The sequence below is a fragment of the Exophiala spinifera genome, assembly GCF_000836115.1.
Source record: "Exophiala spinifera strain CBS 89968 unplaced genomic scaffold supercont1.4, whole genome shotgun sequence".
NCBI lineage: Eukaryota > Fungi > Ascomycota > Eurotiomycetes > Chaetothyriales > Herpotrichiellaceae > Exophiala > Exophiala spinifera.
Window position 1 is genome coordinate 1,821,606 of NW_015622516.1, and position 27,708 is coordinate 1,849,313.

Genomic DNA, 27,708 nt, shown 5'->3' on the forward strand with positions numbered 1-27,708 from the left:
GTGCGCCCTCGGCCAGAACAAAACACCACCCACCCTGGTCGACCACTATAGCCGTATCTTATCGTCGAGCGTGGGGGTTGGACGAGCCTCGACAGCCGAGCACCTTCATTGGGCTCTGGACGCCGATTGACCATCTTCAGCCCTGCAAGATGACGAGATTGCCAGGCACACAAGACGCACCATGCAAAGATGTGAGATACAGCATAATCGCCTCGATCACCACAAGCGACGCTTATGGATACTTATCTGTTGGTAGTCTTTGCTTTTATCGAGTGCCAATGCGAGCTACAACACCGATCAATGTACCTAGATACCCTGCCATCTACTAGCTTGCAGCCACCTTCGCCCTTCGATTCCGTGGCGAGATCATGCTATGTCACAGCCATCGTCCTTGTAGCCCAAACGCCTTGCGCTGCTCATGCTTTTTCCACGGCATGCATCTGGGAGCAGATAGCATGCTTAGCACGCACCATGTACTTGTTTGCATAGTCCTACGCTCTTTCACTCCCCCGTAACCTCACAGCCTGGCCATACTTTTGAAGTTTCGTGATCAAAGCATCGCCTTGCTTCACAACATCCGCATATTGCTTGTTCTTGTCGTCCGGCCGAGTAGTTTCGATCGTGCCCTGGACCCTGTCGATCGTACAACTGACCCGACCAGCAGCGATGAACTTGGCCAGGTCACGGTCCAAGAAATCCACGCTGACTCCAAATGCCTGCGCCATGGTGGCCAAGCCAACGACTCGGTACGACTGGAGCAGTTGCTGGTAGCCTCGGAGACGCATCTCGCGCACGAACCATGCCCGATGCTCGTACAGGTATCGGTCTTGGGTCAGAAAGTTTTCCTCTACTGTAGCTAGAGAAAGGAAGAACGACCGGTAATCGCCACCGTACAGGCTGTTGACCAGGCGTGCCAAAGACGACACATCCACGGGGGATTCAGTGTGCTGTTCAACGGCTGAACCAGACCCCAGTGCGGCCACGTTGACGAGTCCGGCTGCCCGTTCTGCCGTCGACGCCGAGACGTCTTTCATCTCTTCATCCGGCTTCTCATCGCCTGAGCCCAGAATGGCCTTGATTTCTGGTGCATCGACCACCTTGGCCTTGAAATCCACCCGCTTCAGCGACAATGAACCGGCAAGCACCGCATAGACCACAAGGGAGGAGTAGCTACAGAGCTCGTAGCTGGTGAAGGTAGAAAGACTGTCCAAGAGAAGAGGAGCGGCAAGGTTGTAGGAACGGACGGTCAGGAGATGTAGACCCTTGTAAGCTTTCAATCGGTTTCTTCGATCCCAGTCACCTCCACTTTCGACCAGGATACTGGCACGGTCAACCTGCTTCTTAACGAAGGCTTTGTCGTTGAAGAAAAGTCCTATTCGAATCATGGCAAGGACGATGTCGATCTTGGTTCCTAGAGGGCCGGTCTTGTCGAACACCGTTTCGTAGGCGGCGATAGCTTTGTCCTATATCACATCAAACCACTGTCTTGTCTTCATACCCATGCTGGAGACGTACCTTGTCGCCGACTCGAGCCCAAAACTCAGCTCGCTTGCTTCTGGCGGCTTGTACTTCGGTCTCACCAGCCTTCTCTTCAGCCTCTTCCTCTTCCTTCTGGAAACCTTCCAGCTCCTTCTCGTTATCAGCTTTCAACTCCTCGTAGAGTGACTCATCCCATGGTAGAATGCCCGACGGTACTGCTCTCTTGGACGGTAGTAGATTACTCGACACTAAAGAGGCTCTCCGACTTGGAGCTTTTTGAGGTGGAATTGCTGTTTGAGCTGTACTCTCCCCGACGGTGTTCAGTACTCCTTCCGTAGGATGGGCAAGATGCCGGTATAAAGGAGCCATTTTCTGCTCTTTGATTGCATTTTGAAGGTACGGTAATGACGTTGGCTGAGCAGATTGGGGAGTGTTCGCAAGGGTGAAGATGTGTTGGGCGAGGGTCAGGTCAGGATATTTCGCAAATTGAGGATCGGAACCCATCTTAAGCACCTTCAAGTACAAGAATTAGAGAGTGGACAAGAGAGGACAAGGAGAGGCAGGAATTGAGTGTTGTAGACTTGTTTGTCCGCCGGTTCAAGATCCGCAGCGCAATGGAGAACGCGCAACGGGAGCCAGCCTGCGCCAAGGGGTTGGTAGGACTGGTCGCGGCTCTTCCTCGATCTGGAAATAGAGTGATGCCGCCCTTGAGTCGCCGATTAGAGGAACTTAGCGTCAGCACGACTTTAATAGTGCAACGCTAATTGACGGTTGATGAGTGGCGCTAGCCTACTTACTCTATTAGAGGTAAATCGCGTTCCGCTAAAGAGCCCTGAGAATGCCAACACCTAAATAACCTATTGTGCCGCCAACATCATCACGCACGCCTCGACCTGCCTTGTCATTCTCCAGTCCAGCTCTAACGAAGAGACAAGAGGGGTTGTCTCAAATGCTTGAGCGACTAAAGGTATTCTGTGACGTTCGCCGGCTGAAACAAACGTCATCAGAGGCCAATATGAAACTCCTCTGGGCCCTCGGTCGAGGTGCGGATGATGGATGGGAGCAGCCGAGCATGCAGGCTGCAGGAACAAAGTGATAAGTAGTAGAACCATTAAAGGGCGGTATGACTGTTGGGGTGTCTGGGGGTGGGTGCATAACAAGCGGGGTGTTAGTAATGGTGATAGTTAAGATCCTGTCGTTGGGAGGGAGATGGTGCATGTGTCTGATCACGGACAGGCACTAGACACAAGTTGTCGATTTGATGAGGGAGACGTGCAGGGTCGACGGAGAGTCTCCGATGAGACCTTGTATCGTTAGGCACTAGGCTCAGCCAAAAGGGAGGCCGTAGAGGAGAAGGGAGCAGAGACTCGGTTCTTCGTATTCTGACATGCTACCATTAAGCTCGTTTCGGCTTTCCGACGAGCTCTTTGAGATACTAATGTACTAGCACATATGTCACTTCTGGTGACCGACCGGACAGTGTCAAGTCTACTCCGATCAGGACCCAGACCAGCTCCATCGTCCCTTCGGAGCAAACCTCACCCTTTCCGAGCCCTGTCAAGTCTTACAGATCCCTTGATCTGATGCCGCACCGAACACCGTTTACAATGACTTTAAAATGCTGCTGGACCTCGCATGACGGAGAAGAGGCTATACACATACACAGACTATCTTCTCTCTCATCTGAGCTCGATCGAACGAATTTATCAAGAAAATGTATCCAAACGCCCAAGATCTCGAGTCCAACGAAAAGGTGGCATCTCCAAATCAAGTCGATTGCATCGAGCATAGCCAGAGTGTGGACGTGGAGGAGCGCAGGGCCCTGGAGAAGGCAATCTTGAGGAAGCAAGATGTGCGGATTGTTCCTATCTGCGCGACAATCTTCTTGTTGGCCTATCTTGATCGCTCCAACATAGGTTTGACTGAGCAACATGAGACTCAAAGATAACGGCTAACATGCGTCGAGGCAATGCTCGATCTCTGAATGCCAAAGAAGGTGATGATCTCCTAACAGAGACGCACATGACTACGTATCAATACACGTTCGGCATCCCCTACCCTCTCGTCGGAGCACGGCTAATCCTCTCCAGCATCGCTCTCATGGCGTTCCTGATCGCTTATGCCGTCTTCGAGGTGCCATCCAACTATATGTTGAAGAAGATTCGACCAAGCCGGTGGATTGCCTGTCTCATGTTCGCCTGGGGTAGTTTGACGATGGCCTTGGGTGGTGTACATTCCTACGGCTCCGTGGTTGCGGTACGCTTTCTCCTCGGCATGGCTGAAGCCGGACTTTTTCCTGGCCTGGTCTATTACCTGACGTTCTGGTACCGCTTGGACGAGCGGTCGATCCGCGTTGCCTTTGTCTATGCATCTGCCACCTTGGCCGGCGCCTTTGGTGGAGCAATTGCTTTTGGCATTGGACACATGCAGGGACTCACCAGTCTCTCGGCGTGGAGATGGCTATTTATACTGGAAGGAATCCCCAGTGTTCTATCCTCGCTAGTGGTGTTTTGTTTCTTGCCCGATTTCCCGGAGACCGTGTCCTGGTTGACGCCCGCCGAGAGACAGCTGGCGGTCGAACGACTGGCAGTCGAAGGCTCGCATCAGCACGACAGCAACTTGACTTGGGCGCAAGCAAAGAAGACACTGACAGAATGGCGGCTCTATGCGCACTATTTGGTACGCGATATCCTTCACTCCCAGCCTTATTGATCAGCCCATACTGACTACTGCGATCAGATCTATTTTGGCATCTCGGTACCCTTCTCCTCGCTGTCACTCTTCTCGCCCAGCATTGTCCTAGGCCTTGGTTACGCAAATCTGGAGGCTCAATTGATGACGGTCCCTCCCTACGCAATTGCCTGTGAGTCATGTTTACAGCAAACCTTTCTGGATTCCTTCCTCAATTCCCTTCTGTGCACTCTTACTCATTGCGCCGTACAGATGTATTCACGATTGTCATCTCGTGGTCGGCCGACCACTACAATGCCCGAGCACTTCATTCCGCCGTAATGGCGTTCATCGGTGCCTGTGGATTCGTCGCATCCGCCCTATTGCCTGTACACGCTTACAATGTATATTACACTTGTCCTAACATGATATATCTCCACGCTGACCTCGAGGATAGGCACGTTACGGTTGTCTGATTGTGGCTGCCACGGGAGCCTTCTCATGTATTCCACCGCTTCTTGGCTGGCTTTCGTCCAACCTCCGCACCACCGCTGCCGCTGGTCTCGCCATTGCTCTCAATATATCCATCGGCATTCCCGGTCAAATACTGGGGGTGTGGATCTACACAGAGAAGCAAGCCAAAACTGGGTATACTACCGGTCACTGGACAAATGCAGGTATGCTGTTTTTCGTGACAGTAACCTCCATCGCTATGACGTTCTATTACCAGCGTCTCAATCGAAAGCTTGCAGCTTCACCTAACACCTCCGGAGACACCACTCGATATTTTGTGCTCTAAGTGAAGGTTCAGTTATCACTGGTGCAAAAGGGAGGGAACTATGTCCAAGTGAGCAGTCGATATCCATGAATATGGCGTTTAGTCTCTTAAGATACACGGATCACCGGTTTGATAGTTCTCTGAGAAATGAGCTGGCGAGATTTCGGTCGCCAACGCATCCCACGTTAGCGGAAACAGAACGAGCGCTCTCCCTCTGGGAATGAGCTTTGAAAATCATTAAATTGATGACCTGTTTTTGACCACGACCATTAATTTTGAGGCTTATCATGCGTCTGCCACACTCTGCCGCCATGTATCAGAGACTGTTTTCGCTCCAGTCATAGATTCGTGAAACCGAGATTCATCGCCTCGTACCACTGCGAGCCTCCTTGCAACATTCCCTCTTCCCCCCTTTTCACATCAAGGGTTGACCACGGTCACTTGGGTGGTATGAGAAGCTCGCTATATCGACACACTTGACGAGCAACTTGGTCTTGGACTTGGCTTCGTTCACGTATGTGTGACTAATCATCACTCGTGATCACCTATCCCCGGATATTTGCATCGGACGACACAGGGATCTCCGTCCTGCTCAACCTTAAGATTGAAAACGACAGGGATCGGAGCTTAGAGCAGTATGGTCCGATGTGCCCAAGCTACAATGGACGATGCCAAGCCTATCAACCCCTCCCGCTATTCCTGAGAGGGGTTACTTCCCCACAGAGGCTCCGCTTTACCCCGGACCCCCAGCTCCGGTCGTTCGTGAAGCGCCGGACTCTCTTCTGGCCGCCCTCTTCGAGCTTGCGACCCTCCACCCATGTGTATAGCTATCATTTATTAAATTTCATCCTTTAGCCGGATCACCTCCTGGCTAGGTCATAATCGAGAGCAAAATTGTGTGCTGACAAAACAGGTGTCCCTGGATCGGAGAACAATCGACATGACTTCGTCCGAAGCGTCCTCTCCAGCTCCGGAAGAATTCCTCGACAGTCGTAAGCCTGAAGCCGAGCGCGGAACAAAGAGGAAGCGCCAGGACCTTGCTTCAGTAGTGCGTGATTTGGTCATTCCTTCTGGTCTTGGTGTGCTGCTAATCTTCATAGGCTTGCAATTCTTGTCGATCACGGAAGGGGAAGTGCGATGAGGTTCGACCAGTTTGCGGAACATGCATAAGATTGAATCAGCGATGCGTATACGAAGAACGGCGCAAGCCCAAGTATGTGTCTGCCGCAGGTGTCAGCCTCTTGCTGACGATGTGTCGCTTACTCTTGACAGGCTCGAAGTAATCCTGGGAGACATACTAAACTCACTGCAGTTGCTCCAGTTGAGTACAGATCAGATCTTGTCCAGCAGATCCAGACCAGTACGCAACCGCCCAAGGTACGCCACCCAGTTCGACCTCTGATTCCTGTCTCGGAAAGTCGCTGAAATCCCCAGACCTGCCGCAAGTCCTCAACCAGAGAGCTCTACCGTCCATCATAGCCAGCTCCATCAATTACCAACGGCTTCATGGGCCCACCTCCCAGTGGAACAGAGCCAGGATTCTCCTGATGTTACAGACTTCCGAGATTTCAGACATGCTACGGCAGCTCACAAGCTCTACTCTTGGCCGCAGATCCAACGAAGCGTCACGGGTGTGGACATCATGTACCCTATCGTAGCCGAGTTCGCTCACACCACGTTGAGCACCTCGATCATACCACCGTTTCGTCTCGCCCAGGTACAACACCCAGGCCAAGCCGACTTCACTGATTGCATAACAGGCCGCGATGTGCGGACGCTCTTGGGCCACTACTTCCGAGACTATTATCCGGTCTACCCTATCGTAGCCAAGCCGCGGATCAATGAAATCAGTCAGACGATTATTCTAGATCGAGGCTTTGGCCTCGACAGTGAGAGTTGTATGCTCCTCCTGGTCTTTGCACTGGGGGCTTTCTCTGCTTATTTTCACGGGGAGGCCGACTGGGGTCAAGCAGGAGCAGATTCTGCAGCCACTCCCCCCGGAATCGGCTTTTTCAACAAGGCAAGACACATGCTGGCTCTGCTTCCAAAGGGACGGATTGAGACTGCCCAATGCCATGTGCTGACGGGGTGAGCTCTATGAAGAATCTTTTGACCCTCCCCGCGTGACTGATTTTTCCTTTCCAGGTTATACTATGCTCAACTGTTACGAGCCTATGACTTCTGGTCATCCATCCACGAAGCGGCGATCACTATTTGTCACATCATTTCCTTGTAAGTGACGATAAGCCTTCAAAACGCTCGCCCAAGCCAACCCACATGATAGATCCGGCCCGGACAAAGTTAGTGCAGACATCGTCCGAGGCTTCTGGGTGACATACATTCTGGAGAGGTGCGTGACATCTCCTAGACTATTTGGATATTCATTTGAGACCCTCCCCAGCTCACGTATCAAAGTACCATTCTGGCGGAGCTTGACCTTCCGGCGTCAAAGTTATACCAGCTCCAAGACACGGTGCCGTTGCCGTTCGGCTACGACGACGGTCACTCGCCAACAACAGATTCGGATTCCGAGTGTCACTTTGTATTGTTGGCCAACATCGCACTCCGAAAATTGCTCAACCGGGCATATCAGACAATATACTCGACAGGTAGGCGCCCACTACAGCGAGAAGAAGGCACTCGAGAAAACATGTATTGACGAGGTAAAAGATTCTCTCGGAGCGGTTGCTCCCGACATGAGCAATCCGCACACATCATTAAACTACGAGTTGTCACTTCAGCTGGACCGCTGGCGTCATCACTTGCCTCCCTCAATCTCGTCAAAGATGGACACCGATTGGGTTGACTATGTCGGTGAGTCCCCAAACAACCTCATGGGCCTGCTGAGAGCCAGGTATTGGGTCTCCAAGTTTGTCGTCTACCGGCCCTACATTCTCAAAGCCATCTCGGCTGAGCCTGGGGATCTGACATCGGATGATTTGCACAAGGTAGAAGAATGCCTGGATGCCGGGCTGAGGGTTCCTCAAGAAGTAGGACTACTGACTACAAGGGCTCGTCTAGTGGTGTCGCCGTTTGCGCCCATTCGAAGGTAAGAAGTGAGCAATGTTTGGTTGTTTCTGAAGTTCTTCTCATCGTGCCTTTTGAAGCTAAAATGCTTTTCTTTGTCCAAAGTTTCGTGGCAACCTATACTCTTATGTGTGCGGTACACAGTGTCAGTCACCTCCGCCACCTCGCTTCTCCACGGTGGGAACTTGCAGATCGGATTCGTTCAAAGATCGAAACAGAGTTTCAGTATCTCTCGCCGCTGGTCGAGTTGGATTTGCAGCTTTTGAAACGATATCAATCTTCCTTACCACCGACATATATCTGACAGGTGCTAAGTGCGACGGCAGAGGGCAAGCAACAAGTCAAGCTGCCCCGTGGAATGACGATTCTCACGACTTGAGGTAGCGAAATGAATCACCGGAGGGCGTGTGTCTAAAAGTGCCGTGACCGATCCTTTAGCACAGAGGATGAGGATGAGGAGGGAGGAGGGAGGGTGGAGGGTGAAGGCGGACGCAAGCCTAGTCACACGGAAGAGCACATCAACAGAAATTGCGCGGAGGTTGCAGTGCACTCCGTCACAATAGTTTATTGTAGCTTATTCCGTGGTTAACCCTAGGATTACTCTCTCTGGAACAGTGTCTGATGAGCACCTAGCTAGACAGTACGTCAAGATTCGAAACACACATTTCTGCCATGATTATTAGCATGACCGTTTGCGGCAAACCCTCAAACAAGAATCGCAACGAGTTGAGTGGTCCAGCGAAAGAAGACCCAGTCTTTTTTTCAAATCGTGAGAACTAACATTGCCTCCGCAAGATACTCGTGTTCAAATCCTTTTGTTTCACAGATGGAATGCCCGTCAGGTGGAGAGTCATGGTGAGATCCCCCAGTAGTGCTCTGAGGACGTGGCGAACACCATCTTCTCCGGCCATCGCCAGGCCCCATACGAAGGGTCTACCGATCAAGACCATCTTCGCACCTAGCGCCAGTGCTTTGGCAATGTCGGCTCCGCAACGTATGCCCGAATCGAAAAGAACCTCCAGCTTGTCACCCACAGCAGCCACGATCTCGGGAAGGCTGTCCAGCGATGCCACCCCTCCATCACACTGCCTACCTCCATGGTTCGACACGACAATGCCGTGCATGCCGTGTTCACCAGCCAGCCTCGCATCTTTGACACTCTGGATGCCTTTGAGAACGATGGGCCCGTCCCAATGATCCTTCAGGAAGGCGAGGTCTTCCCAAGCGTGCGAGCGTCCGGGCATGAAGATGTTGATCCACTCATGTGCGGCTTTGCCTTGGTCGTCCTCAATGTCCTTGCCATACGTTTCCTTGAAGGTCTTACGGAAGAGCGGGTCTGTGAAACCAGTGGCCACGCCGATTGAATCGGGCCGCAAGAAAGGACTGTAGCCATTGTCCATTTCGCGGGCACGCCATCCAAGAGCGAAGGTATCCAGCGTCACCACAAGTACCTCGTAACCGTTGTTCTTGGCACGAGAGAGGAGGCTGGCCGTGAAGTGATTGTGCTTGTTGTCAGGCCAGTAGAGTTGGAACCAGCGGTGCCCGTTACCATTCGCCTCCGCTGCTGCCTCAATGCCTACACTGGCGCCGGTGCTCAGGAGAAACGGGACGTGTTCTTTTGCACATGCACGCGCGGTCGCAAGCTCTCCTTCTTCATTGAAAATCCTCTGTACGCCGACAGGAGCAATGGCCAAGGGGGACGCGTACTCTCGACCAAACAGCTTAACACCGAGGTCTGGGAGTGGAGCCGAAATCAGTCTCCGGGGGATAAATGCCCATTTATTGAAAGCCTTTCGATTGTTGTCGTAGGACTGTCCAAGGCCAGCATTCCCGTGGACATAGCCCCACGCATTCGAACCGAGAACCGCCTCAGCTTGAGCCTCCCAAGCGGTGGGCTCAAAGGGCAGGGCGGGCTTCTCATGTCTGAGCCCACGTAGGAAGACGTCCAATTGAACAGTCGACAGGCTATGGCTGGCACGATCAACCATATGATAATCTTCGCCCATCGTCGAGACAATACAGATCGTCTGCCTCCGAAGTCCGCCGAGGCTTCAGATACCTGCGCAGACGTTTTTGAGCTCGAAACCTTGCTTTGTGTGGCTGCGTGCCGATGTGACGGACAACAGAACTGGAATCGGACAACCCAGGTTCTTATACATTCTTTGGACGTTGTTTATCCAATTAGAGCTTCTCATTCAGCCTGGCGGCATATTGATGAAATTCCTTCTCTATTTCATAGATCCGGATGCTCTCTGGCTGGTTTGGTTCATCGGTCGTAGCGGCCCACTGACAGAACGCTGAGGTGGTGCCAAAACGGAGGGCACCGTCCGGGAGTCCGAAGCCCAGACCAGTAAGACCCAGTTTGCCCCAGCGCCACCGGAATACCACCTCTGGCTTCCGAAACAGTCGCAATCCAACATGATCAGCCTTGCCCTTACACTCTCCAGTCATCAGAAGGCCGAATTATGGTCATGCACCACGACAGAGGTCTTGTATGGCACTAAATTGGCCGAGTAAGATCGCGAATGACGGGTGCGAGACTTTCGGCAAATGACTGCCGCTCCGTATACCGTCCGATCCATTCTACAGCGCTTAGTGTCGGGTCGCTGTCGTGTATAAAATGCAAGGTACACACGAACATCTTCAGCTCTGCAGACAAATACTTCACAGGGGGAAAACAGTGCCACTTTGAGACTGCTAAAGGATGTCTTTGACGGGCCATTGCATGTGTGGTGCAGTCACTGTGACCATCGAGGACGCAAGCCTATTCAACAAGCCTCGCGGTCATATTTGTCACTGTGGGAACTGCAGAAGATGGGGAAGCAGCAGTGAGTATTTGACCGTACCATCGACAAGCCCGAGATGCTTATGCCTTCAGTTTGCGCCAATATCCTCAAGATATCCAAAGAGGTTGTCAAGATCACCGGAGAAGATTCAATCAAAATATACCTCGACAGCAACACCTTGAGCGGGAGGACGATCGAGCGACACTTCTGCCGGAATTGCGGCAGGTAAGCGAAACAGAGAACTCCGTACAGTATAGTGACGCGACTGGAGACTGACCAGCTGCCATACCCAGCCCTATCCAAAAAATTACGCCCAAGTTTCCGGACATGACTGACGTGCAGATGGGCCTATTTGATCGAATCCCAAAGCCCGAGTTTGAAGTCTTTACGGATCGCAAACAAACTTGGGAACCCGAGAACGAGTGGTCAATTCCACAACAGTACGAGACGGTGCCAGGATGGGCGAGCGGAAATTGAGGACACGTGTGCAAGCATCCTTTGAGTCGCAAATAGGCAAACAGGGTTAGGATCACGTAGCAGATGTCCCGGGCTTGCCATATCAATAACGCTTCCCAACACAGGCATCTCTCCAAAATGCCAAGCCCTGCCCTGGTGGAGACCTTCCCTATATGGGGTTCTCCCATGCCTCATGCCTCTTATAAGGAAGCCGTCAAGTCAATGCTCGCTCTTGGATGACCTGGTTACGCCGGTTACAGTGAACCCTTGAGCACTGGTCTCATTCGACACATTCCTTGACACCATGACCACTCAAATGCCCAATCCTCTCGAAGCCCCTGCACGTGTGCTGGAGCTCTTGGACCGTTTACACAAGGAATCCGAGTCACAAGAACATGTGTTTGATATTACGAAATATAGCGCAGACGGCCTCCATGATGTAGCCAAGGACAAGTTCATTGCTCTGGACCAAGATAAATGCCAGTTTGTCTACCAGATCTGCAGGGCAATCAATGCGAAGAACGTCCTCGAGGCCGGCACCAGCTTCGGCGTAAGCACTATGTACCTGGGTTTGGCGGTGACCAGGAACATCGAGGCCACAGGAGGAACAGGGACCGTCATTGGTACAGAGCACGAGCCCACCAAGGCACAAAGGGCTCGAGGGTATTGGGCAGAGGCTGGCGAAGCAGTCTCGCGACATATCGACCTGAGGATCGGGGACCTTCGTGAGACGTTGAAGTTCAATCTGCCTCAGATAGATTTGGTTCTCATTGACAGTAAGTCCTCACGGCCGATTGATATTCAACCAACACAAAGTTACAAAAGAAATTTTGTACTAACCCAATTGTCCAAGTTTGGGCCCCAATGACCCTTCCCGCGCTGAAGATTGTTCTGCCAAAGCTGCGATACGGCGCTGTCGTTATCGTCGACAACACCATTGGATCTGCCGTCAGGTACAAGGAACTGCTCGACTTCATGCGAGCCCCAAATAGTGGTTTCGCCAATCTGACGCTACCATATGCCAAAGGACTAGAAATGAGTCTCTATGTCCCCTCTCAGATATAGCATGTCTCGAATAACAAGATCTGTCGCCCGAATCAATCGAAGTGGGTAGAAAGAAGAGCGAAATACAGATAAAGGGATCAGATTCTAGAGCAGCATAGTTCGAGCACTTGTCTGTCAGTCTTGCCCACAAAGCCCTGTCCGCCTCACCTAGTGCTTTCTCCTTTTTCTCTTTGGATGTGACGCCTTCTCAGAGCCAGACGTGAGGCCTCCAGTCGAGACTGAATGTGACAAGAACGCTACTGTTGCTCCTAGCTCAACTTTCTTTCATTATGGCTGGGCTCTAGGAATTTAGCTACAGTTACACTTTCCACTTCTGAGGCTTCTCGCTCGTCGGCGTCAACATCAACTCACATCTGACCCAAGCAACACTTGCACTCGCTGTAACCAGCAACGCACCCACCAGAATTGTCATCCCCGTATAGTCATCCGAGCTCTTCGGGTTGGCGGACCCTCGAATCAGAACCCCAGCAACGGGAGTCCCAACTAGAGCGGCCATTCCCTGCGCCATGTACAGAATGCCAGTAGTGTACGGAAGCTGGTTCACTCCAAACAGCTCCACCAGGATTGCTGGAAACAAGCTCACATAGGCACTTGCAAAGAGACTATACAAGACCGTAAAGCTGATGTACAGATGCTTCCCGAGTGCTTCATGGGCCGTTCCAAGTATCGCGCTTGGCAACCAGAGCCCAAGCGCAGCAATGGCGCTCAAAAAGGTCGAAACAAAGAAAGCGTTGACTCGTCCCATCCTGTCCGCATGAAACCTATTGAAATCTTGCCAATAGCGTTGCACGCATTGCTAACCGCTACAAAATTCGCCCCTTCTTTCACCGTGTATCCCAGTGTTTCCGCATATAATACCAGGTAAAACACAGGCGTGTAGTATGCTGCGCTCTGGAAGGCGGCGCCAAGCGCATGTGCAATGAATTTGCGTTGCTTGACAGTTTCCCAAGCAGGAAGGGGAATTCGAAATAGGCCTCTCAAGGGAGATATTGCTGCACTCTCCGCACGCAAGCGTCTCCTCGTCGTCGGTTCCCAGTCGAGAGCGAAGCCTGCAGCACCGATCAGAGCGGCCGCCACAGCGCCGGTCAGGCGGAGAGTATCACGAAAGCCCATGTTGTCAATACATGCAGTGACAACAGGCGCCCAGACGAGGCCTCCGATGCCGGTACCGGCAGATGCGATGCCCATGGCAAGCCCTCTACGGCTTTCAAACCATGTAGGGGTTACCGTCATGGACGGCACAAAGGAGAGGCTCGTCCCTATACCCAGCAATAGACCTTGAGCAAGCTGAAAGTGCCAGAGTGCTGTGCCGAAACTGGCTGCGACGTTGGCCAGGCCGAAAACGACGGCACCAGCCCAGACAACCCTTGGTGTCTCGAAGTATTTCGCCCAGGCAACTGCAAAAGGTGCAGCCATTGTCATGACGGAGGCAGAAAGGCTGCCGATAAGGTCTATTTCAGAGGAAGAAGCATGAATGAATGGGCCAGAGCCCTGCGTCGCCATCGACTCGTAGAGAGCTTGATATATTCCAAAGGTAAACAGGAGGCCACATGCAGTGAAGTTGACTGTAAACGCCGCCAGGACAGTCATAAGCTGACGACTGCTTTCAAGTTAGCCTCACTGGTGTCCTTCGACGAAGCCTGAGAAGTAGATTTTTGCAAGCGGGTAGCATGTTGGGGCATGGCAGAACTACTGGAGGCCGGCATACCATTTGGAAACCGCCCCAGCACCGTAGGTCTCTGTGCGAGAGTCTTCTCTTGGAATGTCCGAGTCAACTGGGGTTTCTCTAGCTGGAGAATGATGTTCATTTGGGTTCATCGCAGGTCGGGAGGGGTGGGTCTCGTCGAGTTGCGCAGACATCTTTGAATGGAAAATATGACTTGGTTATGAAAAAGGGACCTGAGTGAGTGCAGCTTGTGTTTGTCGTGGATATAAAAGTCTGAAATCCCAGCATTTCGAGCTTATATATGCTCAGGCTCGTACGCTGGACAATATGCTATATCCACAATGATCTGTTGAGGGCATTCTTTAGCACGGCCGCTGTTTCGAACGAGACATACAACCGATCTGTGCCTAGCGGGTGGCTCGAGTACCCCTGACCGGCCGCCATCTGATTCATCAGAAGCCGAAGCATTCTGTTGTCTACTGGCTGAGGCATCTGAAAAGGCGACCAGAAAGAAAATGTCTCGCTTCCGGTTGGGGAACGTGCTGTATCAGGTAATTCTCCAGGCCGTTCATTGAGAAAGCAAAGATGAAGTAATCATACAATGCATGTGCCGAACTGGTGTGTTTTGGCAGCTTGAGTCATATGAGAGTATCTATTGCTCTTTCAGACCCAGCGAATCCAGGATGGATACATTGCACCTTGCTGCCGCGATGGGGCGTTGCGTGATTCTCGCGCCGGGTTCGGCAATACTTATTCCCGACTCGTGATACGGAGGACTCACTAGACTCTGAAAAGCGGCGACACTCTCTCTCTCGATGTGGGAACGTCCACTGCTCCCCGAGAGGCTCTATGAGTCAATCTTTGTTAGCGACGGGGTTGGTATCAACTCGTCCTGCTACACGAAAGGCGACACCAGCGGGGAGGCGCTATTTCTGATAGTTGCAGCGTTTGCCGTCTGATCTGATCATACTCCAGGGTGCCTACAAGCCATGGGAGGACAACCCTCACCAAAGCGGCGCAACAACTTTGTCTGCCAATTCTGTGCAAGGCGCTTCGCTCGGCATGAACATCTCCAGCGGCATGAACGACTCCGTAAGCATCATTGGCTGATACATCTCCCCTATCTCTTACTCACATCTCGGCATCACCGCGTTAGATACAAATGAAAAGCCGTTCAGCTGCACCCAGTGCCCTTCCTCCTATACGAGAAGGTTGAGAAAGCTGGAAGAGTTTGTTAGGACGCGCTGACTCCTGGTGCAGGGATTTGCTCGTTCGACACGTGAATACGTCACATCAACAGCAGAATCTTACCCCCTGCTCATTGCCAATGATCCATCTAGATGCCTCCTCGTTCGACAAGAGCAATAAGCCCCCCATTTTGCTACCCTCTCCTGAATCGGCTGAAGCGACTTTCGACAGAATGCTACCCTTTACGACAACGTCACCCTTGTCACACCAGAATGGAACAGCCACTGAATCAACCCACCTACTTTTCGATGAAGACAGTAGACTGGCGACCAATATCGCAGAAGCGACCATTGACTACTTTCCACCAGACACCTATGACATGGCGTTCGTATCCAGTCTGGACTTCAACCAGTTCTTGACACTCTCGCCTCTTCCCTGTCTGGCAGCTAAATCGCCATCCCAGGCCAGCCCCGAGAAACAAGTCGGCGCATCGACACCAACCGGTTTTGCTCCACAGGGTATAGATCACTCGAGATGTTCGTGGACTCCGCTCTCGGCCGTGTCGGATCTGTCAGCTTCAACATCAGAACAGCGGAAGCTGTGTTGGACCATAAATGATGGCGAATGGGAACAGTTCGTTACGACCATAAAACACCTCTGTCCTGAATATGCAAAGTCTCGACTGCCCTCTCGTCAGAGTATATCCCGATATCTCGCAGCGTATTTCCGGGGCTTTCACGAGCATCTGCCGTTTCTACACCCCCCTACGGTCAATTTACACAACACAAGGGCGCATCTTGTCGTTGCCATCGCGGCGATCGGCGCCCAATATTGCCTAGAAATCGAGGACATGGTTTTGCTTTTCAGTCTAGCGAAGCTGATGGTCTTGAAGGCGATTGATAGTCGAAGACGGACACTCTCAAGCCGTGAAAGAGCACGAGCTGAATCGGAAAACGATGATCCATATGGGACGAGTAATTTGGACGACGAGGCAATCCAATCTTGCCAAACATTGCTTTTGCTTATGGTCGCGGCAACATGGGGCGATCCCAAGACTAATTTGAAGGAGGATATGAATCTACAAAGCATCCTCGCAACATTTCTCCGCGAAGAAAAGCTTCTGAATGTCGACAGCAGCGTCAAGCACCGCTCATGGCACGAGTGGATTCGAGTAGAAGGTGTCATACGGACAGTTTTGATTACATTCTGCTTTTTCAACTTTCACACCATCCTTCATAATGTTCCTCCACCTATATTGAACTCCGAGATTCAAATGGCATTGCCTTGCCATGAGGAAGAATGGAGATGCAGTACTGCTGTATCATGGGCAGAGCAACACGCCGCGGGGAAGACAGCCCCGATCCAGCCGGTATTCAGCGTGGCATACAAGAGCCTCTTCCACCCTACCGCGTTCGGGGGTCTCAAGACTTGCTCATCCTTGGGCATTTATGTTCTGATAACGGCAATCGTGCAGCACATCTATTTCGTCCGACAGCTTAGTAAACATACTCTTTACGACAATACCACGACACCGCCCGTGGAAATCGACACCCTCCATCAAGTACTATGTCGGTGGCAGGAAATTTGGGAGATGGATCCGCACAGATCACTGGGTCCGAACAATCCTGACGGTCCATTGCCATTCAACTCTACCGCCCTGCTTCGAATGGCATATGTCCGCTTAGGCGTGGACATCAGCTCTTCGTTTACCATCGGCTCGCGCAATCCGCAGCAGATCGCGTCCGCGATGCTGTGCAGTTCCCCCGTTCCTCGCAACCAACATAGCACGAGGGCGGCACTACATGCTGCTCACACCTTGAACACACCAGTGCAGATCGGGTTAAAGCTTGTAGCCAAAACTCAAGCATTGACGTGGTCTCTTCAACACTCCTTGTCGTACCTTGAGTCGGCTTTTCTGCTTAGTAAATGGTTGGAAAACATCATGCGATCGCGTAATAGTCTACCGCCAGACGAGGCTGAACGGCAGGTTCTGTCATATGTCCAAGGTATTCTGCATGAAGCCGTCGATAAGGACAACCAAGGCATGACTTCCTGCACCGATTCCAATCTGAGTATTAGCCTGATCCGGATCTGGGCACAACTTATACTCGAAGAAGGCATCTGGCCAATAGTGAACATGGTTGGGAAAACTTTGGCATTGTACGCTGATCTTCTAGCGGCGAACGTTGGAGGTGATGTTTCGTGAATGAAGCATTAAAGAAGATCTAGAAGCGTAAAATTCTAGAGAAGCCGGGCCTCGCTGATTCAGACAAGCTTCCCATTTCGTGCGATTCGCCATTGGTCTGAGGCGTGTTGGCATTTTGGAGAGGATCTTCCTCGCCTCCGGGCTGTGTCACAGGTCCACATGTCTCCATGGAGAACTACCCTTTTTGGGAACCCGCTTACTACATTACGAATGCTCGGGGTCATATATCGGCCATAGACACGCAGTCGACCACCTGACAGGCACGAACGTCACTCATTCCATAGTAGGCCTGTAGATGTTTGGATGCCCACTGGGCTCTTTAAGATACGTCTCCTACCAGGCCTCAGGAGATTGCTCGTTCACAACGGTCTGAGTCATGCGTCTTTCATTCGGGTTCCCTGATTACTTCCACCACCAAAGAGGCCGCAATGGCCAATTGCCACATGACCCAGTCTTCATTATGCAGGCGGGTGTCGCCGGGGTGGCTAAGCTTACGATGGACGGAGCTGATCAAGACGTACCCCTTAATCCGTCATGGACGCTGGAAATAAGGCTCAGTGGTCTGTCCCACCAGGATCGCAAGTGTCGGGATGCTGATGACAGTGAACAGGCGTTTTGAGATGCGAGCTCGATATAAATCCTGACTGCGGATTATCAGAGTATCGGGTGACCAAAACAACGGAGGTACAGACTAGTTTTCCACCACATCAAAAACAATCTCACAGCTGACCTGGTCTTCGCGCAGTTGGTCTCCATGACACATACAACAACTACTGACAGCCTTTTCGGTTCCCTGAGGAACTCACGAGTCGCAAGTTTGCCATTTTTTTTCGACCTCAGTTCTTGCATCCAAGAGGGCGGGGAAGACGACCCGCCAAAATACGGTTCGGCCTTCTCTGGCCATTTTATTCCACTGCCTCCGTCAATACTTCCCTTGTCACTGGGCTCCCGCAATAGAGGCAGGACGGGCAATCTGCGCGAAGGATTCGCCCTCGCCCGCGTTTGCTACACAATCACCGCTACGCTAATGTCTGACCAGACCATATGCCGGTGCAGCCAAAGAATCAATCTGATTCCGCTGCTGCTGGGCTGTCCGCCTACGTGCCTGGCGGATTTTGGGGGTGAATACCAGCCCTGTCAGCGGCGGACTTTGAAAGAGTCGATATTCTGGAAGAGCGGTGACATCCAGATTACAATCAGGGAGCCAGAGCAATTGGCCCTCAAGTCTGATTCTGAGACATCTGTTGCGAGACTTCCTGTCCAAGTACAGCTGGATCTGCCCAGCTCCTACAGAATTCCGGCAAACGGTGCGCTGTGCGTCGAGACTGATGTGAGATGGCAGCTCCGAGTGATCTCGTTTGTCTCCATCAAGGCCCAAGCGCACGTTCCAACCATCAGGGAGGCCCTCGCGAGCCCAACGATGGCCCCCGTGGGGACGACAATGGGAACAAGCACCTCATCTGTAACCTGGAGAGATTGGACGGTCATAGATGGACACTTCTCGACGAAAACCCGTTTTGAGAGTCATCAGGAACTGCTCTTAAGCTTTGCAAGCTCAGATATCATGACCCCGACTTTCTGGTCTCCTCATCTCAGCGTAAGGTTTACTCTTCGAGTACGGTTTCACGTTAAAGCACCAGGGACAACAACAATAGAGCTCGAAGTACCGATCCAGGTGGGTGTGGATCAAGAATCTCTGGACACCCATAGACTCGAGATCGACCAAGGTTTGAGCAAAAACGGCGGCTTCGTATTAGGGCGCACAGGATGGACCTCCCCGGTGGCCGACTGATGGTGACAACATCCCGAAGAATTGATTTTGTCTTGTTCAGTGTTTCAATCAGTCTACCCTACCCAAGGGTTGACGGAATGCCTGGAACGCTTGGACAAGGGATGGCCACAGGGAAAAGTTGCGGCAGTGCGGGGCTTCTAATTCCGTTGTACCTTTTTCTAAAGAAGAGAGTCGTGACAGGGACAGCAAAGATTTCTCGCAATTTTTGGACAAGAGCCATGTCAACATATTCGACTCGAGAATATGAAGAGCAAACGAGAAACTTCTTGATCAATTTAGCCCTCCCAGCCCAGTACAGACGCCATCGACGGTCTGTACACTGACATTCTTCGCCACAACGCCGTCTGCTGCAAACCGCAACATTTGGCCGCTTGAATAGCCCTGCCATCCCAAGTCCTTGGGCCCTGTCGCTGGATCTTCCATAAACAAAAGGACCAAGTCTTGTAGCTTCTGGCTCACGAGGCTTTCATACTCCGGACCGGCACCTCGGAAGTCATCGTACGTCCCAAAAAGCATCGGGAGGTCGGTGTCATGGTAGGCGCCCATCCATGGTAGCGGCGAGATGTTGGAAAAGTTGCCCGCATATAGGTATCGGTATGTTGGCAAATTGTTCTGCTCTCGGTAATCCGAGGTCTTGTGGGAAGGACAGATGAATGAATCGAGGGTCGTCTGTATGGCAAGAGTTGCATTCGGCCCTGTTGTAACATTCGTGTACGGCGTCAAACCAGAGCCTTCGTCGGCCGCATTTCCCACGATAGCCGGAATCTTGGCCACCAGACCTTGCTTGTACCGCTGCGTATAATTCGAGAAGATGATCTTCTCATCTGCCACAGGACCGAAATCAAGAGCTGGAGTGGTTTTGTTGTCGCCTCGGTGCCCGACGAAATTGACAATCTCTTCAACGGGCACGTCTCGCATGCATTCAATTTCTGCGGACGCGTTCAGACCCCCGCAGCCGAGGTGGGAGGCTACGAATGTGAAGTTTGAGTGCTTGGAGTCTGTAGAACTATCTTGTAAGAACGCGGTGCCAGATTCCATAAACAGTCCCTTTGCTATCGGGTCATCGTGGAACGCAAAATTATGGAAATCGACCGACATGGCACCTGCAGATTGACCCTGCTTTCCGTCAGCAAAGCCAACATCAGAAGCAATATCTTACCCAAAGCGTGATCCTGGACGGGTCACCTCCAAAAGCCGCGATATTATCACGAACCCACTCAAGACTACTGGCGTCAGTGCTGTTGAAACGGTGAGAGAAGATGTTCTTACGCCATGCGCTGGTCAAGTATTCCAAGATTCTGAGACTCGAGACCGGCAGCATTTGGGAATCCCATTATCCCGACACGGTAGCTCCAGAAGGTTAGCTGGAAAGTGAGCTGGCTACGGACCGTGGGCAACGTACTTTATGGTCACAACAATGTGGGCTTGGGTTCTCTGCACCCAGTGGTGCGGAAGCTGATACTGGATGTTGATTCCCCCATTGTTGAAACCTCCTGCCATCAGTCAGCTGAGAACCGCATGTGGCATTTGGGCACCACATGCCTCCCGTCATGAACATGATGACTGGCAAACTGGAGGCATTTCCAGTTGGCGCCCAGATGGCAAGGGACAGACAATCTTCGGCCGTTGTCGGCGGCATAGCTCCAGCATTTGGAGGATATGGCCCGGCTGGAATGACGAATTCCGGGACTATCTCATTATATACTGACAGACCTGCTGAAAGATACTGTGGACAGGACGGAGGGAACGTAGTAGCATCCATGAGTGTTGAAGAGTTGGTGGCTACTTTCACTGGTGGGAGCCATCGACGTCGACCGGTAGGGGGAAGCGCAAATGGTACGTTCAGGAATTGACGGACGTTGGGGGTGGTCCCGTTGATGAGGCCGACATATGTGCCTGTCTCTGCTGTCACAGCAAGGCCACCTGAAGGACCTTGTGCCTGAACAGCGACGATGGCAAGACTGGAAGCGAGCACAAAGAGAGTGCGCAAGACTTGAAACATGGTGTCTGCAGATGTCGACGAGGAATGAAGCGGCAGCAATATTCCTTGTTTATGAGGCGTCAAGGTAGACACAATTCATACATATATACCTGACCTATAGATCCTGACACTAGAATGTCCATGATGCTCCTCATTTTGATGTCCAACCATCTCCTTCCCCCACATTTGGCTGTGGAGAGGTTACTCCCGTCGGCATGAGATAGCAGGAGACATACCGCAGTGCCAGCCAGTGCGAAGCCATGAAACAAGCTTCGATCCACCGGGATGCCGTAAGTAGCCTGGGTTAAGAGGGACTTCACACGAGGATAATACCGCGATTCATTGCCCTGACTGAGAAAGTTTTGAAGTTTTGTGCTCGTCGGCGGGCATTATGCCGACCTAGCCGATTTAGCCTGGTCGCCGGTAGGAATGGTTTCTCTTACCTTGGAATAGATCAGTCAGCCCCGCAAAGTGGTGAATATTGGGATCCATAGGGACTGTAAGCATCTCGGTAGGTGAAGACTGGTTTCTTTGAAATATTGTACCCCGTATTCTCGGCCAGTTTGCTCCCCGTTGATGGTGCCGTGTATCATTTCTCCCGCATAAATTTCACGTGCCTTCTGAAGAGCGTATGGAGACGCTGCGACTTATAGCGAAGCAGCTGCGTCCCAGAATTGATGTCCGGTTACGCTACGTATTGGGGAGCTCAAGGTTGATCAAGTCTGTCGAAACGCAAGAGCATTACAAGACTAGGGTAAGTAAGTTTGATCTGGTGCGAAACGCGATCTGTGTCCAGACCAAAGTGTCCTGCATCAGGGTGCATTTGGGCAGCATTGAACAGGATGAGCATTATGCTAACAAAGGAAACCTTCCGTCTGCGAATGCATCGTGAAACTGGGTTCCCTTCGTTGGATTCCCAGACTTTGGCGTCGTGTTCTCTGGTCAACCGAAATACGAGTTCGAAGAGCGATGGGTCACATTGATCTTGGGCGAAGTCTGCAATTCCATTAAATCCTCCTGAGCTGTGCCGAGGTCCAACTGGAGAAGCTGGGTCTAGATATAGACGTGGACTCTAATCGATCAAGATTGCCCGGGAGTTGATCGGGGGATCGATACGACGGAGACAAGGCCAAGCTAGCAGATACAGCACGTTCTCAAAAGGGATGGTACCGAGGCAAACCCCCTGTAAGTCGGTAATGCGACGTGGCGAACGCCTTCTCTTCGATCTCTGGTTTTCCCTGCATTATCAACGGAGCCACGGTGTTCGCGTATCTGGACTATCGACAACAATTTCCCTGCTTCGAGTTGAGACCCAGACGCGTAGGGAAATACATCGGCTGTCTGGACGAGCGAAGAGAGGAGAGCAAAGAGAAATAAGAACCAGACAATCCTGTCCTCTCTGGTGTCGAATGCGCTGCCACCACTTGGCACATTTTCTTCAATCATCTTAGCGGCGGCGATCGTGGGCTTTCAAACTCCAGTCCCCCGGCTCAAGATTCCTCGATGTAACGCAACGTCAAGAACGTATCCATATCTGTTCCACACCAACGAAGAACCGATTATAGCCGACCTCGAGATGGCATCATGTGTCGAATGGGAGACATCAATGACAGAACGAACAGGATTCGACAGTTGAGACGCAGATAGGTAATGCTACGTATCTATCTACAGTACCTGATGTACCTTCATAACGCCTCACGACGCAGCCACCACGCACAGATTGTTTTGGTTTCCGCCTCAGGTATGTACATCATGATATTTTCTCGTGATATTGTACCATGATTGGACCCGGCGATACGAGGTTGACTTGAACATCGGCACCCTCCGTATTTCCACTCACCTCGGCTTTGGTCAAGCTCAGTGGCTTTTCAGCCCAAGTGCTTAAGGCAGATCTTCCCCCTGGTTTGCCTCCTCTGGAGCAACCTTGGGTGTCCTTGCCCAGCCTCACTAGCCTTACCAAGACTTCTCGGATACCCGTTATCATATCTGCCAAGTGCTTAGGGTGCATCCTCCCTGAGGCGTCAATGGCGTCTTTGGTGATAATATGCCAGAGGAAACTGTCGTTGCCAAGTGCTTGGGGTACATCACCGTTGCAATATCCAAGGCTCTCGCGATAAGAACCCAACGACACCTTCCTTACACAGCAGCTGCTCCGTGGTGGTGGCTCGAGGAGGACCATGGCCATGGCGAACTCCCATGAGGTTAAAAGGACGCAGTTCGATCGAGAATCCGGCAAGGGCATTCAACTCAGATTGCAGCTCCAGGAGAACAGTCCCCGAGTGCGCCTCCACCATGAGCAACATCGCAAACCTCGAAGCCCCCATCATTGCCCAAGCAGCTGTGGCTGATGCTCCACTCGCCGGTAGTGCGAGGGAGAAACAACTCGGCCGTGGCTCGATTGATGCTGCCGCGGTGTCGATACCATCTCATTCTTCAGACCAGGACGATGACGAGGTAACAGAGGAAGACCTCAAGACGCTCCGTCGCGTATCAGGCAAGATTCCATGGACAGCCTTTACGGTTGCTTTCGTGGAACTGTGCGAACGGTTCTCCTACTATGGCACGACTGTCGTCTGTGAGTGACCGTTGCCCTCGCCGGAGGTTTTCGCGTTGGGGAGCATTATTACTGACCTGTCGTTCTCATAGTCGTGAATTTCATTCAGCAGCCTCTACCAGAAGGATCTTCCACCGGTGCCGGGTTCTCGGGTCAGTCCGGTGCACTGGGCATGGGTCAGCGAGCATCTACCGGTCTCAAGACGTTCAACGAATTCTGGGCATACGTGATGCCTTTGGTATGTTCATATCCCGTTCAATTACGCACGCACAAACCCAGAGTGCTGACCATCTCAAGCTGGGTGGTTATCTGGCCGACGCCCACTGGGGCCGCTACAAGACCATCCACCTGGCCATTATCTGCGCGATCGTGGGCCACGTTATTCTGACGGCGTCGGCCGCTCCCAGCGTCATCAAACACAATGGCTCTGCCCTCGCTGCCTTCACCATCGGTTTGATCATCATGGGTGTTGGTACCGGCGGCTTCAAGTCGAACATCTCACCACTGCTCGCCGAACAGCAAACCGACAACAAAAAGAGGATCAAGGTGCTACCGTCGGGCGAACGAGTCATTGTGGACCCCTCGGTCACAACGTCCCGCATCTTTCTGTACTTTTACATGTGCATCAACATTGGCTCTCTTGTCGGACAAATTGGTATGACGCACGGCACCGCGCAGTCCGATTCGGGGCGGTTTTCTGGTACCCCAAGCTAACACCAATGCTAGGCATGGTATACTGTGAGAAGTACGTCGGCTTCTGGTTGTCATACATGCTCCCGACCGTCCTCTTCGTTTTCGCCCCGATCGTCCTGGCCGTGTGCAAGAAACACTACGTTCTCAACCCGCCCACGGGCTCCGTGTTCGCCAAGTTCTTCCAGCTCTGGAAGTACGCGGCCAAGGGCAACTGGAGCATCAACCCCGTCCGCACGTACAGGAACATGTCTGCCCCGAATTTCTGGGAGCGTGTGAAACCGTCCAATATCCCCGTCAACGAACGGCCCGGTTGGATGACGTTCGACGATGCCTGGGTTGACGAAGTGCGCCGAGGCCTCAAGGCATGCACCGTCTTCCTGTACCTCCCACTGTACTGGTTGGCATATGGACAAATGGTCAGTCTTGACACCCATTTAACATGTTTTTATCTCTCCGTGCAACCTATGTGTGTTTGTGCACAGGGGGTAAAGGGCGAGCAGATGGCTGACTTGGCGTATATCATCGGAACGTTTAGACTGGAAACCTGACATCTCAAGCCGCGGTCATGGAACTCAACGGCGTCCCCAACGACATCATCCAGAACCTCAACCCTATTTCGATTGTCATCTTCATCCCGCTGATGGACTTTGTCATCTACCCTGCCCTGCGCAAGGCAAAGATCAACTTCACCCCGATCAAGCGCATCACGTTGGGTTTCGCGCTCGCATCCATCGCCATGATTGCAGCATGTGTGATTCAAGTCTACGTAAGTTCAAGGATTCGTTCTATTCATTCACTCATTCATTGCTCTTGATATGCTTCGAACCCTTCACGTTTACAAACGTAAACCCTTTTGTAACTTCTTTTTTATCCTTGGTGGTTTTTCGTTCTTCCATTGCACAGTCTCCCGGCAAGGGGGGAAAAAACTCTTCATGACGATGCGCACATTTACTTACTTTTTTTTTTTCCCTTTCCCTTCAGATCTACCGCCTTTCACCGTGCGGCCACCACGCCTCGGACCCCGACTGCTCCGGCCCGGCGCCGATCAACGTGTGGGTGCAGACGCTCCCGTACGTCTTCATCGGCTTCTCCGAGATCATGGCCAGCATCACGAGTCTCGAGTACGCCTTCACCAAGGCGCCGACCAACATGCGCTCGTTCGTCATGGCCATCAACCTGCTCATGAACGCCTTCAGCTCCGCCATCGCCCAGGCCCTGGTGTCGCTGTCCGCCGACCCGCTGCTCGTGTGGAACTACGGCGTCGTCGCCGTGCTGGCCGCCATCGGGGGCGTGTGTTTCTGGTTCAACTTCCGCAACCTGGACCGCGAGGAGGACAGGCTGAACATGCTGGCCGTGAGCGAGTACCGGGGCAGGCGGGCCAGCCTGAGCCTGCCCGCCGCCGTCGGTGGGTCGTCGAGTGTGCACAAGGTGGGCGAAAAGGGAGAGGCGCAGCCCTGAACGGAACGCAGTTAGTTAGTAGTTGGAGGGATCTGGGGGGACACCACACACCTACGTACATACATACCTGTTTGGCCCCACTGCGGCCTGGCCTGGTCAAAAATCACCTTACCTGCGCGTCTATAATGCGCCTGGAGGAAGTCGTGGGCCAGGACGGCGGTCAGGACAGAACGTACCTACGAACCAGCGTAGCGGATTTGCATGTTGGGTAAAACACTAAACAAGACCCCTTCACCATCACAACATCAAGCCACAGATACTCGACCGCGGTAAAAACCTAGCGCTGCAAGTGATGGATACGGACGAGTCGAGAAGACCTACGCAGTATGAATAGAGAGTTCACATGCAATCTTGGCTTCGTTGATTCTGCCTCGTCGCTGAAAAATTTCTTTCGCTCTATTGTGTGGTAGAAGATTTACAAGGTAAGAGGCCCAGGCGAGTCTGATCCATACAACTGCAAGAAGAAAAGGCTTCGCAGGGCTGACCCACCATTCTGGAATGATTGCTTCTCGCATAAAAGGAAAATGCCATAGTCAATAACACCTTTTCACCTGTGTAAGTCATTGCCCGTGGTGTAACCAAACCCAAGCAGACCCAAATGCATAGATTCTTCTTGGTCCATGCAATTCCTTCAAACGCCACAAATGCCCTACCCCACGTTCGACGGTCATCTCTCATTGCTCATCTGTCCTCCTTTAGTGGAAGCCGTTCAGTCGAGAGACACCGTTGGTGCGCTGAGAGTAGGCTGCAGATCCAGCGGCGAAGTACGGATGGTTGCAAGCTGCTTTGGCGGAAATTCGGTGGGCGGGATCGTATTCAAGCATGGCGTCGAGAAGCTCGAGACCTGCGGGTTCGAGATTCGGCACGAATTTGCTGGTAGGTTCCCTTCGCCATTTAGGAAAAGACGTCTTAAAGTCTGGGAACGACGTGATGCCTGGCCATGTATTCTCGTCGGGTGTTCCTAGCAGCCTAGGTACAAGATCAATATTGAGAGGAACAAGCCAAATGAAACCGAAACTTACTTGAAAATCTTGAAAATCTCGTCGATTTCAGAGTCCCCTGGGAATAGTGGCTTTCGGGTGCACATCTCAGCGAAGATGGCGCCCACAGACCACATATCGACACCAGTGGAATACTGGCGACCGCCCAAGAGGATTTCGGGAGCACGATACCAAAGCGTCACGACCTAGATAAGGACGGTCAGCATCGTCCTGCGAGGAGGATTTGTCAAGCACATTACCTCATGAGTGTACGTTCTCAGGGGGACACCAAAAGCACGAGCCAGGCCAAAATCAGCCAGCTTGAGATTGCCCTCACGATCAATCAACAAGTTTTGGGGCTTGAGATCACGGTGCAAGATACGGTGACTATGACAGTATCGGACTCCCTCGACGAGCTGCGCCATGAATTTCTTGACCATGTCTTTCCCCAGTCCCAATCTCTGCATGTCCATTGTCGACCCCTCTGGAAGGGCTTTGCCCCGACCACCGTCTGACACTGGCAGAGCCTCCATGTATTTCTTGAGATCGCAGTCGAGGAATTCGAAGACGAGGTAGAGTTTGTGGCCGTCGGCATGGACAATGTTGAAAAGTCGCACAATGTTGGGGTCGTTCATTTCTTTGAGCAGGGAGATTTCACGAATGGCCGTGCTAGGCACACCCTCGTCCTCTGCTTCCAACCGGATCTTTTTGAGAGCGACGATGCGGCCGCCATTGGACAGGTCTCGGGCTTTGTAGACGACGCCGTAGGTTCCTAGTCGACAGGTGTGAGTGGTGTTCCGCTGCAGATCGCGTGTGAGCGAGCAGGTGACAGAATTCTACCTTCACCAATCTTCTCTATCTTCTGGTAATTTTCCATTGTGCCACTCAACTACTACTTCCTCATGAAAATATCCAAAGTCGCGACCGAG

General features: G+C 52.2%; 12 protein-coding genes across 12 annotated transcripts; 7 read left to right on the forward strand and 5 right to left on the reverse strand.

Moving 5' to 3' along the window:
* Nucleotides 1-491: 491 nt before the first annotated feature.
* PV08_05849 (uncharacterized protein) lies at nt 492-1,983 on the reverse strand (the record flags this gene model as incomplete). The annotated part of the gene is made up of 2 exons (XM_016380188.1): nt 492-1,463; nt 1,516-1,983. 2 exons carry the CDS (start codon nt 1,981-1,983, stop codon nt 492-494), a joined length of 1,440 nt encoding a protein of 479 aa, XP_016236015.1.
* A 1,210-nt stretch (nt 1,984-3,193) lies between these two features.
* On the forward strand, nt 3,194-4,948 carry PV08_05850 (uncharacterized protein; the record flags this gene model as incomplete). Its single annotated transcript, XM_016380189.1, has 6 exons — nt 3,194-3,395; nt 3,446-3,521; nt 3,570-4,158; nt 4,219-4,342; nt 4,423-4,553; nt 4,607-4,948. 6 exons carry the CDS (start codon nt 3,194-3,196, stop codon nt 4,946-4,948), a joined length of 1,464 nt encoding a protein of 487 aa, XP_016236016.1.
* Nucleotides 4,949-5,867: 919 nt separating this feature from the next.
* PV08_05851 (uncharacterized protein) lies at nt 5,868-7,980 on the forward strand (the record flags this gene model as incomplete). The annotated part of the gene is made up of 8 exons (XM_016380190.1): nt 5,868-5,975; nt 6,028-6,140; nt 6,200-6,304; nt 6,362-7,015; nt 7,073-7,159; nt 7,212-7,277; nt 7,343-7,536; nt 7,598-7,980. 8 exons carry the CDS (start codon nt 5,868-5,870, stop codon nt 7,978-7,980), a joined length of 1,710 nt encoding a protein of 569 aa, XP_016236017.1.
* Nucleotides 7,981-8,730: 750 nt separating this feature from the next.
* Nucleotides 8,731-9,960, reverse strand: PV08_05852 (uncharacterized protein; the record flags this gene model as incomplete). The annotated part of the gene is made up of 1 exon (XM_016380191.1): nt 8,731-9,960. One exon carries the CDS (start codon nt 9,958-9,960, stop codon nt 8,731-8,733), a length of 1,230 nt encoding a protein of 409 aa, XP_016236018.1.
* Nucleotides 9,961-10,816: 856 nt separating this feature from the next.
* On the forward strand, nt 10,817-11,217 carry PV08_05853 (uncharacterized protein; the record flags this gene model as incomplete). The annotated part of the gene is made up of 2 exons (XM_016380192.1): nt 10,817-10,965; nt 11,034-11,217. 2 exons carry the CDS (start codon nt 10,817-10,819, stop codon nt 11,215-11,217), a joined length of 333 nt encoding a protein of 110 aa, XP_016236019.1.
* A 283-nt stretch (nt 11,218-11,500) lies between these two features.
* Nucleotides 11,501-12,261, forward strand: PV08_05854 (uncharacterized protein; the record flags this gene model as incomplete). The annotated part of the gene is made up of 2 exons (XM_016380193.1): nt 11,501-11,972; nt 12,050-12,261. The coding sequence occupies 2 exons, from the start codon at nt 11,501-11,503 to the stop codon at nt 12,259-12,261; spliced, it is 684 nt and encodes a 227-aa protein (XP_016236020.1).
* A 298-nt stretch (nt 12,262-12,559) lies between these two features.
* PV08_05855 (uncharacterized protein) lies at nt 12,560-14,121 on the reverse strand (the record flags this gene model as incomplete). The annotated part of the gene is made up of 3 exons (XM_016380194.1): nt 12,560-13,057; nt 13,120-13,861; nt 13,970-14,121. 3 exons carry the CDS (start codon nt 14,119-14,121, stop codon nt 12,560-12,562), a joined length of 1,392 nt encoding a protein of 463 aa, XP_016236021.1.
* A 1,226-nt stretch (nt 14,122-15,347) lies between these two features.
* PV08_05856 (uncharacterized protein) lies at nt 15,348-17,321 on the forward strand (the record flags this gene model as incomplete). Its single annotated transcript, XM_016380195.1, has 1 exon — nt 15,348-17,321. One exon carries the CDS (start codon nt 15,348-15,350, stop codon nt 17,319-17,321), a length of 1,974 nt encoding a protein of 657 aa, XP_016236022.1.
* Nucleotides 17,322-18,348: 1,027 nt separating this feature from the next.
* On the forward strand, nt 18,349-19,113 carry PV08_05857 (uncharacterized protein; the record flags this gene model as incomplete). Its single annotated transcript, XM_016380196.1, has 1 exon — nt 18,349-19,113. The coding sequence occupies one exon, from the start codon at nt 18,349-18,351 to the stop codon at nt 19,111-19,113; it is 765 nt and encodes a 254-aa protein (XP_016236023.1).
* A 270-nt stretch (nt 19,114-19,383) lies between these two features.
* PV08_05858 (uncharacterized protein) lies at nt 19,384-21,115 on the reverse strand (the record flags this gene model as incomplete). The annotated part of the gene is made up of 5 exons (XM_016380197.1): nt 19,384-20,229; nt 20,273-20,336; nt 20,383-20,463; nt 20,516-20,606; nt 20,686-21,115. 5 exons carry the CDS (start codon nt 21,113-21,115, stop codon nt 19,384-19,386), a joined length of 1,512 nt encoding a protein of 503 aa, XP_016236024.1.
* Nucleotides 21,116-23,386: 2,271 nt separating this feature from the next.
* On the forward strand, nt 23,387-25,799 carry PV08_05859 (uncharacterized protein; the record flags this gene model as incomplete). The annotated part of the gene is made up of 6 exons (XM_016380198.1): nt 23,387-23,669; nt 23,741-23,886; nt 23,946-24,303; nt 24,375-24,757; nt 24,877-25,107; nt 25,323-25,799. 6 exons carry the CDS (start codon nt 23,387-23,389, stop codon nt 25,797-25,799), a joined length of 1,878 nt encoding a protein of 625 aa, XP_016236025.1.
* Nucleotides 25,800-26,494: 695 nt separating this feature from the next.
* On the reverse strand, nt 26,495-27,656 carry PV08_05860 (cyclin-dependent kinase 1; the record flags this gene model as incomplete). Its single annotated transcript, XM_016380199.1, has 4 exons — nt 26,495-26,768; nt 26,822-26,985; nt 27,040-27,551; nt 27,620-27,656. 4 exons carry the CDS (start codon nt 27,654-27,656, stop codon nt 26,495-26,497), a joined length of 987 nt encoding a protein of 328 aa, XP_016236026.1.
* Nucleotides 27,657-27,708: the final 52 nt, after the last annotated feature.